Source organism: Hippopotamus amphibius, chromosome 4 (assembly GCF_030028045.1).
Source record: "Hippopotamus amphibius kiboko isolate mHipAmp2 chromosome 4, mHipAmp2.hap2, whole genome shotgun sequence".
NCBI lineage: Eukaryota > Metazoa > Chordata > Mammalia > Artiodactyla > Hippopotamidae > Hippopotamus > Hippopotamus amphibius.
The window spans coordinates 75,901,424-75,911,267 of record NC_080189.1 but is presented as its reverse complement, the minus strand read 5'-3'; the positions used below and the strand labels follow the sequence as shown (position 1 = coordinate 75,911,267).

The window sequence follows — 9,844 nt, the reverse complement described above, 5'->3', positions numbered from 1 at the left end:
AGGTCCACCTCGGGAGCAGGTCCAGACCCGAGAGGGCAGAAAGCCAGCAGGGTGGGGTGCCGCCTGCTTGCCCCCCCGCACCCCCCACCCCAGCTAGCCCAGGCGAGCCAGCAGGGCGGCACTGGGCCTGTCAAAAAAGGTGAACCCAGCAGACTTTTTATATTCAGTTTCAATGCCCAGCTCGGTAGACACCTGGGAAGTGCCACCAGAGACTGGTCTACACTGGAAGCTTCCTCCTACTGCTACTTGAACAGGGGCCTTATATCAACATCAAAAAAGTAGCAGCACCTATGATCCATACCACACATTACTATTAAATTCTTAAAATCTTTGAATACAATTTTTAAAAGTCCCTGGACAGAAGTCAAACTATTAATCTACTGATCCACAAACAATCCCCTTCAAACTCCCAAATAAACACACACACAGGCACACCCAGGCACGCACACATGTCCACACCCGCACACACGCCCTCTGGGGCCCTTCCATTCAACACCACAAATGCCTGCCTCACTGAGGCTTACCATGTTTATACTTTATTATACTCTGAATAGAGATGATATTTAAAGAGCAGAGAAAATGACTATACAAAGGATTTATAGAACATTCATTTACATACTGGATATATTCTTTACAATATAAGAAAAGTAAAAATATCCACTACTAGGGAAGACAGATAAGGAGATATGATGAGGTCTTTGATGCCAAGGATACACACGGAGACCCTTAAATGCAGTGTGACTTAGCACGGTTATAGGTTAACACTGGAAAATACAGCTTAGGTTAATGAGTAGGTTAACAGGCCCTGGCTATGACACCTGCAGGTACAGTCCTCGTGCACGCCCCAGGACAGGACCCCTGTGCCCACGGGCACCCCAGAGACCAGATGCCTGGGGATGTTCCTTCCCCGCCTGCCCCAGAGTCAGTGTTGGCAGTGGGGCTGCCCGAGGTCTGAGCACGAAGTCCATGGACTCGTCTTGTTCCATTTAACACATATGTAACACATTGTCGTACCAGCTCCTCAGAAGCCAGGGAACTGGCTTCCTTTCATTCCTCACCGCAGAGGCAGCCACTTGCTGGGAGGAAACTTCCTGATGCCCTTGACTACTGAGAGCAAAAGTCTCAGCTGCCAGTCAGTTTAAAAAGCAAATTTCGTGGCTTGGATGCTCTGGACAAGGATGGCCGGGGAGGCCCCAAGACTGGGGCGGTCGACGCTTCTTAGTCCTGCACCCTCTCTTGCTCTGATTTCTACAGAAGCCCTCTTTTCCTTTGTCAGAAGGATAAGGGACCTGGCCTGCGGTCTCTGGGTCAAACTTGGGGACAAGCATCTCGGGAGGCGGCCCCTCTGGGGGACAGCACAAACCTCCGCTCCCCTTGGCTGAGTTCCTGCTGTGAATGAAAAACAGAAATGCTAGACGCCCCCATCCCCCGGGGACCAAGGCATCAGGCCTCTGGAAGATGTCAGCACATTCTCCTTAGCCACGCCGCCACGTGTCAGAAAAGAGGGCCCGCGAGGACCAAGGCAAACATTTGGCACAGAAATGAGGCACTTGTGTTGGTGCATCAATAGGAGCTAAACAGCGGACTCACCCGCCTGGTTTCACACACACACTCACACACACGTACAATGCCCACTGCGATTTGGCCAATCCCACCTCTGCCGTCGCCGCACCTGCCTCTGCCCCAGTTGAAAACAGAGAATCCACACAGCACACTTCCAAACGTCAGAGTGGTGACCGCCGCAGTGATTCCTGGTGTTTGAAGAGCTGGTGGTTGATTTGGGAAGTGGAGGACACAGGCAGTTCATGCGGAATGGAGAGCCATGGTGTGACCGTCCTGGGTGACGGAGAAGGAGACCGGGGACTCTTGCTCTGGGGTCCTGCAGGACCATTGGCTTCTCCCAAACCTCTGACCACTGATGGATTCAGGTGCACAGACCACCGCTTTGCAACAGGCACATCAGCATAAACAGCACATCTGATTAAGTGGCTAAGGTGGTGTAGAAGAGCTGAAAAACAGCCTGGGAGGACTGAGGCTCCTCCTCCTCTCCCTCCCCCTGCTCAGGTGCTGGAACACAAGATCCCAACAGGAGCCGACGGGCGGGGTGGAGACAGACACGCACTCCCGCAGGTCAGTGATTCTCGGGACAATCTGTCCGGGGCCCCAGGGAAGCTGAGGACAGCAATGCAAAGGAAGGCTGAGTCTCAAAGTCAGCGTGTCCCACCCCTCAGGACCTCCCTCCCCAGAAAGGATGTGTCCACAGCCTGGAAATGACACATGGATGGTCAAGTGTTTGGGGAGGGGGCTTCAGGCAAAGCCAGCTTTCGGCAGCTGCCTGCGGGTGACCACAGCCCACAGCATGGCCAACAGGGTCCGCATCGCCTGTCTTGGTGCATCCGACACAGGGACGGGTGCTCCTCCCGGAACCCCGGCTCGGCAGGCGGCAGCATTTGGACACCAGTACAGCATAGCAATGGCAAAGTGTTATCATAAATAACTTGGCTTAAGTAAAAATATAAATTATATGGAAATAGGGTTTTACTCCTGTCTTCTCACTCTCCCCTCTCACGGCCCAGAGCGCCATTCAGACCCGGTATGTGAGCAGAGGCGGGGAGCCATCCCCACGCTCGGGCTCTGGCCTCAAAGGGACCATGTGACCTCCCTTTTCCTGGCCGCCCATCACATCATCCCCTCATCCATGATGCCCCAGTGCTCTGGGAGGGGCTGACCTGCACGAACCTTCATCTAACATGCATCCCCTTCTCAGGTTAATTCGCATCTCTGCTGTGGGAGGACAGAGGCCCTGAGGTGTCCGTTGGACAGGAGCCCTCTGATGTGGCAGTGGCAAGGCACAGCCGGTCACTCAAGGCACTGAGGAGCGGGCAGGGCTTCCCTCCTTCCCACAAACACCATAGTTCGAGGGCCCCCTCGTCTCCTCACATGGTCCTTTCCCACGCGGGGACTGGGTGGGTGCACCCGGTGCCCAACTTCCTCTGCCCAGAAAGCACTGGGCTGCAGAAATGCATCCGTGAGCAGAGGCTCCCAGCTAAGGCCAATGGTGGCAGGGATGTTTGTTCTCGTGTTTGTAAAGTTGGAGGAGCCCCTTTCCCTCCTGGGCCTGGAATGTCAAGGTCACATTGGCCCCTCTGGAGTCTCCGGGCTGTGAGCGCTCAAATCTTCTTAGGGGAGCCGATCATGACCTTTGACACGAAGTTGACGATGGCGCTGGCTGGCTGCTCGGGGTCATGCTCTGCAAACAGGTGGCACACGTTGTCTGTGGCGCTGCCCTGCTTCCGGGCCACAAATCCAAAGACTCTGCAAGAGGAAAAGCCGGGTGAGCGTGCTAGCCGAGTCCTGGCCCATCCCACAGGGTACAAACCTCTGCTCCCTCCTACACTGCCGCCACCTCTAACTGCCCCTTCTCCAAAATCGCAGGGGCCAAGTCCCCTGCCAGCCTTCCGCCTGTGCATCCTCTCCGCCTCGCAGACCCTGCAGGGAGGATGCTGTGCCCAGACCTCGCGGGGGGGGAACCTGAGGGGCAGGACCAGGGCGTGCCAGCCACGGGTCTGGGACCTGAACCCAAGCTGCTGCTCCAACCTGGCCAGAACCCTCCAGATCCATCAGCTCCTGAGCTCCACTCCTGAGTCTCGGTGGGGAGGACCCTGGCTCTACCTTAGCAACTGCCTGCCCCCTCCTCACACCATCAGCGCAAAGGATTCCAGGTGCCAGCACCGCAGCCTTGGTTCCTGGGGTGGTGGAGAGCTCTGCCTAGATGCCCATGCTCCCACCCACGGGGGCCAGAGGATGGGGGCTTAAAAACACGTCAGGGGCTCCTTTCTTGGGCCTTGCACCCCTGAGTTACAAACTATGTGCAGGTGAGGCAACTGTTTAAAAGAACAGCGCAATCTAATCATTTTTCTTATAAGAACTGAAGCCTTTATCTGAATAAGCTTTCATAAGCCACACACCTAACACAATAACTACCAAGATCCAAAGCCAACTCCTTGGATTTGGATAATAGTAGAGTTATCCCTTATCTAAGGTCTTTCTTCTCCTTCTCAGAAAAATGAAGAATTTTTTTGTATGAGCTGAGTGGTTTCTACTCCCTGGGAGGGACTGGCTGATGGCACTCAAGTGACCCTCCCCCGGGGCCACACACTCCATGTAGCTGGGATGGCTGTCAGCCCTGCAAGCCAGAGCTGGGGCGGCCCAGGGGCACCACCCCACCTGGGGGGCTGGGGAGGCCTCCTGGCACTTTATCAGATGCCGAAACAAATGACAAACGTGCAATTGGAACCCTAGGATTGGGCACGTGCCGTTAGACGTTCGTGGTAATCAGATTTAGGTGAGGCAGAGGACGCCCGCCTGTGGGAATGCAGACAGCTCTGCAGGGTTCCGAGGCCGCGTGGCCAGCCTGGCCGCTGCAGGGCCAGGGCCAGGGAAGAGCCGTGCGCCCTCTGATCTGGGAAACAGTGACGCCCACTGCACTCACGCAGCCCTCCCTTCCAACACCCCACCCCGGTGCTGCTACAGGCCGGAAGCGCTGTGCAATCTGCTTCACGCTGTTTATACTGTATTTTATAGGTCACACGTGTAAGTATTGCTCAGTCAGAGAAGAGCAAGCAGAAAACGTAGCCCTTTGCAGGTCCTTTCTGCATAAAGAGAACACTTTTATTTTTGTTTAATGCCAAACCCACTAACATGACATTGTAAGTCAACTGTACTCCAATAAAAATTTAAAAAAAAGCCAAACCCAAGCCTGCCAGCATTATTTAGTTATTCTCCTCTTTGGAAATCTGGAGCAGAATTCAGCTTTGGAGGCGAGTGTCTACTAAGAGAAAGTGAAGACAGGCTGGCAACGTACCTTGAGCAAGGGCCGTCTGTGATCCACCTTGCAAATCACAGAATGAGAGAAGAGTCACGTTAGTTTATTAACTTAAAAAGCAAAGGAAGCACATTCATTGCTTAGTATGGATACGGACGCCTTACTTCCTGTCTTGTGGATCCAGCGCGCAGAAGATCACGCTGCTGACCGGGTAGTGCCTCCGGAAGAAGAGCCTGTGGGGACACAGGGGAGGGGAGCCCATTACTGGGGTTTCACAGGGACAGTGCTGCACCGGGTGGCCCCCCATGAGGAGGTTTGCGGGGCAGAAGCCTATTGTATGCTTTTACTGGTCGCCTGGAGAGAAGAGCAGAGCGTACGTTTGTTAGAAATCAGCAGACCTACGAAGCTGGGCAGAGCGGTTCTGGGGAAAGTCGGCACTTGGCAAGGAGCGAGTACCAGGGTGAAGGGAAGCACCTTTCAGAGTGAAATGGAGAAACCGCCAGCTGCATGGAGGATGGGATCAAACTGAGTGAGGTCTGACCTGCCTGCCTTCATCCCAGGAAACCAACAACTGTCTACAGCCTTAGCTGCTGCCTGGGAAAAGGGTGCAGCCCACCACTCTCCTAGGGCAGGAGCCAAGTCAGTCCCAACAAGGGCTCTGACGGCATGCTGTGAACTGTCAAGGGCTATGCACAGGAAATCCACTGGGAGGTGCTGCGAACGCCGGGCCAGCACAGGTGCTGGGGGCACCACCAGAGGATCCCTCTGTCCTCGGTCCGAGCTCCTGTCACTTGTCCTCTGTTTCACTGCCAGCCCTCCCCACTCCTCTGAGCATGGCCTGCCCTGTGTGCCCCACTCCAGCTGGGCAAGGGCCCCCTCCTCCTGGGGGAAGTGGTGTCACCAGAGGCCGGTGGCTTTGATCTGGGCAGGGAGAATGCTCATCAAGAGATGGAAAGAAAGAAGCCAGCATACAGGAAAGGCATGGGCAGAGACGGACATCTCTCCGTGGGGACGCTGCGCACCAGCCTGCTCTGTCCAGCATCAGCCAGACTAAATTCTCGTCCTGTCTCCTGCAACAGGAAAGATCCTGAGTGCTGTGGGTGTGGCCCACCACCATGGTTTTATAAGGACTCAGGGAAACTAGAGACACAGCAAAAGCACACAGCTCGTAGGAGAAAAGAGAGAGGCTGTGAAGGACAGAGCTGTGCTTTCCCCCCGACCCTGTGTCCACACTTCAGCTGAGCCGTGCTGGCACCTCCCCATGGATATTTCATCTGAGTCACTGACATCGCATGACGGCAGTTTGCACTCGGTACAGTTTGCAAGGCGAGGAAGCCGAGAGCACGGCGTGAGGAACCTGCCGCAGTGGCTCCTCGGGTAAAGGAGGGGAGCAAGGACCCCAATGTGAGCGGCAGGACCCATGCCGCGCTCCCCACCTGCTTCATCCTGAGAGCGGTGGGCACGGGCTCTGGTGCCGGCACCTCCCAAGCCTGGGACTAGCTCTGGAGCAGGAGCTGTGCCGGGAAGAGCTCCAGGGCGCTGGGGCGGGCGCTGGGGCGGGCGCTGGGGCGAGCGCTGCCCCCCCGGCCAGCATGGGCACTGGCCCCCTGCCTCTTGAAGCTCCTGCCACCACTCTGCTTTTGGGGCTGCGGGCCTGGCCCCCTTATTAACCACAGCCGGTGTTTCCATAGCAAGTAAATAATAACCACCTCTGAAATGCCTTTGATCATGGGGTCAAAGGCTCTGCTTGTGGGAGGAACACGCTTGCCTTTGCTCTGTCCACGCACCTGAACCTGCTCTGTGCTCCACAAGTGCTCCCCCAGGACCCCTGCTCTCCTGGAACCCACATAGTGACAGCTCAGAGGGAAGTCCTACTGTCTAGAAGTTCAAATGTTAGCTAAGATACAATATTATAATATACACTATCTAGATAATAGTAATTATTAACATTAATTATTCTCATATATTATATTATCATTATATAATAATTAATATTATCTAGATACTGAAATAGTAACTACCAAGGTCACACTCTCACCTGAAATGGGATGACCAACTGTTAGAAGTAATGACAAAGAAGCAGAGATGAGTGGATTCTATCATAGTCTCTGGGTGTTCTTGTAGAAATAACAAGAGTTTTGCATTTGCAAATTGCACACACACATACACACATACACACGGGGTACTCAAAGATCCATGTATCTTTTAAAAAATTTTACTGATTTCTTAAAAAAAAAAAAGCATTTTGGCCAAATGTTAACAGTTTATATGTGTCTCTGGGGACATGCTGGACATCAGGGCAAAGCTCAGATTGACCAGATCATTAATTTGTTCCAGGACCGCCGAACTTTGCTGGGGTGACCACTGCACATTCAGGGGCCTGAGCAGAGCTGGCAGAAGGTCTCACCCCAGGTGGGGCCAGAAACCCTGCCCACCCCGCAGCCCGGCCACCGGGCACACTCACTTCCTCTGGTTGTCCGTCAGGGTGATGCCCTGGGCTGACACCTTGAAGTGCACGACCGTGGACAAGGGAGGTGGCTCCTGGACCAGGGTGATGCTCAACGCCTTCTGGACCGCTTGGTGGCCTGTGAGGGACTCCATCTCCACAGAGTTCAGGTACCACACGTTGCAGGCTGGAAGACACAGGGAGAAGCAGCGTTAACTAGTCTGCCAGACACAAGGGCCCCAGGGTTTATGAACAACATGAACATATGTGTGAGCAGGTGTGTCTGAGGCAAATGCCCTTTACTCCTCATTCCAAAGGTGTGGAGTGACCCAGAGAGGCACACGCCCTGAGGCCAACGCAGAGAATAATGCCCTCCCCTGCACTGGAGCCAAGGGAACTCCTCTCACTGGCCCAGGATGCCTTTCCACCCCTGCTGCATCATTTACACCTGGTGTCCCCAGGGAGGGCTGGAGGCACCTCCTCAGTTCCAGTGTGGGTCTGGGTGGGACGAGAACCCAACCACACCTGCAGTTAAGGAAACATCCCCAGAAGGGAGCCTGCAGCCTGGAACCCCAAACATCCACATTCACGGAGTTCTGAAGGCAGTAGGCATCCAGAAAGAGCTGCTGAGAACAAATGACTTGCAGTGACTCAGAACACGGTCTGCATGCAAAGAGCTGGGATGGCTTCTCCTGTCCCCACGCTGCCAAAGGGCTGGGGGCCTGTCCACAGCCATCCCCCCTTGGGGGAAGCAAACAGCTGAGTGTGAAGGAGGCTTTGTAAACAGACCGATGGCCCGTTGAGCCTGGATCCCTGCAGCTCAAGCAGACGCCAACGTGGGACTTCAGGGAGTATGACATTGGTGTGACTGCGGGACATTCAGACTCTGCCTCAAGATAAGTTGTGCAGAAGCCGTGGCCTTGCCTGGCCTCCCACCAAGGACATGTCCATCCCCCAAGGAACAGAGCCGCTCTCCCTCCCTGCTCTGCCGGATGCAGCCTCTCTGCAAGTGAGTGGGGCATCTTAACTCCCTCTCTGAAGGCCTCTAGATTTTCACTAAACAGAAAAGAAAAAGCTTCCTCTCAACTGGAGGAATAAGATGAGTTCTGTGCCCTCACCTGCACCGTTTTCCTTGGGAGAGTCTCCCCGGAAGCCCTGCCGCAGACAGTCTCCGCCTCCACCCCGATTTCCAAGACTGAGTTTTAGTCACACCGGTTGGCAGGTGTGCTGCCACATGCCCACGAAGGTGGGTTAAGAAGAACAGAAATAACGTATGATGTCCCTGGTGTCAAGATGCAGGGCCACTTATGAGCTGCTAACCCTCTGTTCTCTCCATGGCCAAAACTGCAATTCACAGCTACTTTTTGGAGTCTGAGAAGATCTGAGAATTCAGATCTCCACTTCAGTGAGCATAGCGATGATGAAGAAAGAAATCGAGGCCTGGGATTCGTGTAACAAATTCATCAGCAAAACGAGGCCTCTCCCATTACCCTTGGTGGGGGCGTCAGAAGCAGGCAGGCTGGCCAGAGACCTGCTGACCCGAGCCAGGAAGAGCTATAATCATTTGATTCAGAACTTCCCTGGTGGCGCAGGGGTTAGGAGTCCGCCTGCCAATGCAGGGGACACAGGTTCAACCTCTGGTCCAGGAAGATCCCACATGGCACGGAGACTACAGAGCCTGTATGCCACAACGACCGAAGCCTGCGTGCCTAGAGCCTGTGCTCTGCAACAAGAGAAGCCACCGCAGTGAGAAGCCCAGGCACGGCAACAAAGAGTAGCCCCGCTTCGCCACAACTAGAGAAAGCCCTCACACAGCAGTGAAGACCCAATGCAGCCAAAAATAAAATAAAATAAATTAAAAAAATTAATCATTTGATTTGCCAGAAGAAGTCCAAGTGGAAAGGCTGAGTCTTGAGGGGAGGTGGTGGATACCAGAGAACCACCCAAGAAGCAAGCAGCCCCAAAGATGGGCGATGATGTCTCCTGGAGTGAGCGTCACCTCACAGTGTCCAACACACTCAAGAGAAAGACCAAAACATGCTGGAAACGCCAGACTTTCCCCAAACGCATGTTAACTGGGAGTTTCATCCCAGACACCAACTTCCCTCTACAAAGTTTACTGAACAAGTTACTTCTACTCTCTGAAAAAGAGCTTGGTATTCTGTTATCATCCCCAATGTACAGATGAGGAAATTGAGGTGCAGAGAAACATGCCACCAGCCTGGCAACTCCTTGGGGGCTTGCTGTGATACCTAACCTTCGTGCTGACTCCTGCAGTGCTGACTGAGAACCACCAGGCACCAGGCACCAGGTAGAGAACACAGGCTCAGAAAGAAATTTCGCATAACATTCCTGAGAATGAGCTGTTAATTTTACTTCGAGACATTCCTCAGCCATAATAATGCCCGTCAACAACCCCATGTGATTGTCCTGAGAGCAGACACATCTTTTAGGCAGCTGTCACTCCTGCACATTTCTGAGAGGCAGGGAGAAATGAGAGGTGCCCTCCCTGAATGGCTGAGCTGCTGCAGCCACCGCTGCCCTCTCCGAACCCTCTCCTTCCAGCACTGCCC

General features: G+C 54.1%; 1 protein-coding gene across 3 annotated transcripts in view; it reads right to left on the bottom strand.

Moving 5' to 3' along the window:
- Positions 1-523: 523 nt before the first annotated feature.
- Positions 524-9,844, bottom strand: part of TNS3 (tensin 3) — a 246,418-nt gene continuing 237,097 nt past the window's right edge. For all 3 annotated transcript variants that reach the window (XM_057731401.1, XM_057731399.1, XM_057731400.1), the window contains 4 exons: positions 7,290-7,458; positions 4,990-5,058; positions 4,865-4,891; positions 524-3,315 (listed from right to left, as the gene is read on the bottom strand). In XM_057731401.1, coding sequence (XP_057587384.1) covers positions 3,171-3,315; positions 4,865-4,891; positions 4,990-5,058; positions 7,290-7,458 — 410 coding nt within the window. In that variant the 3' untranslated portion in view covers positions 524-3,170. The remainder of the gene's footprint in view (positions 3,316-4,864; positions 4,892-4,989; positions 5,059-7,289; positions 7,459-9,844) is intronic.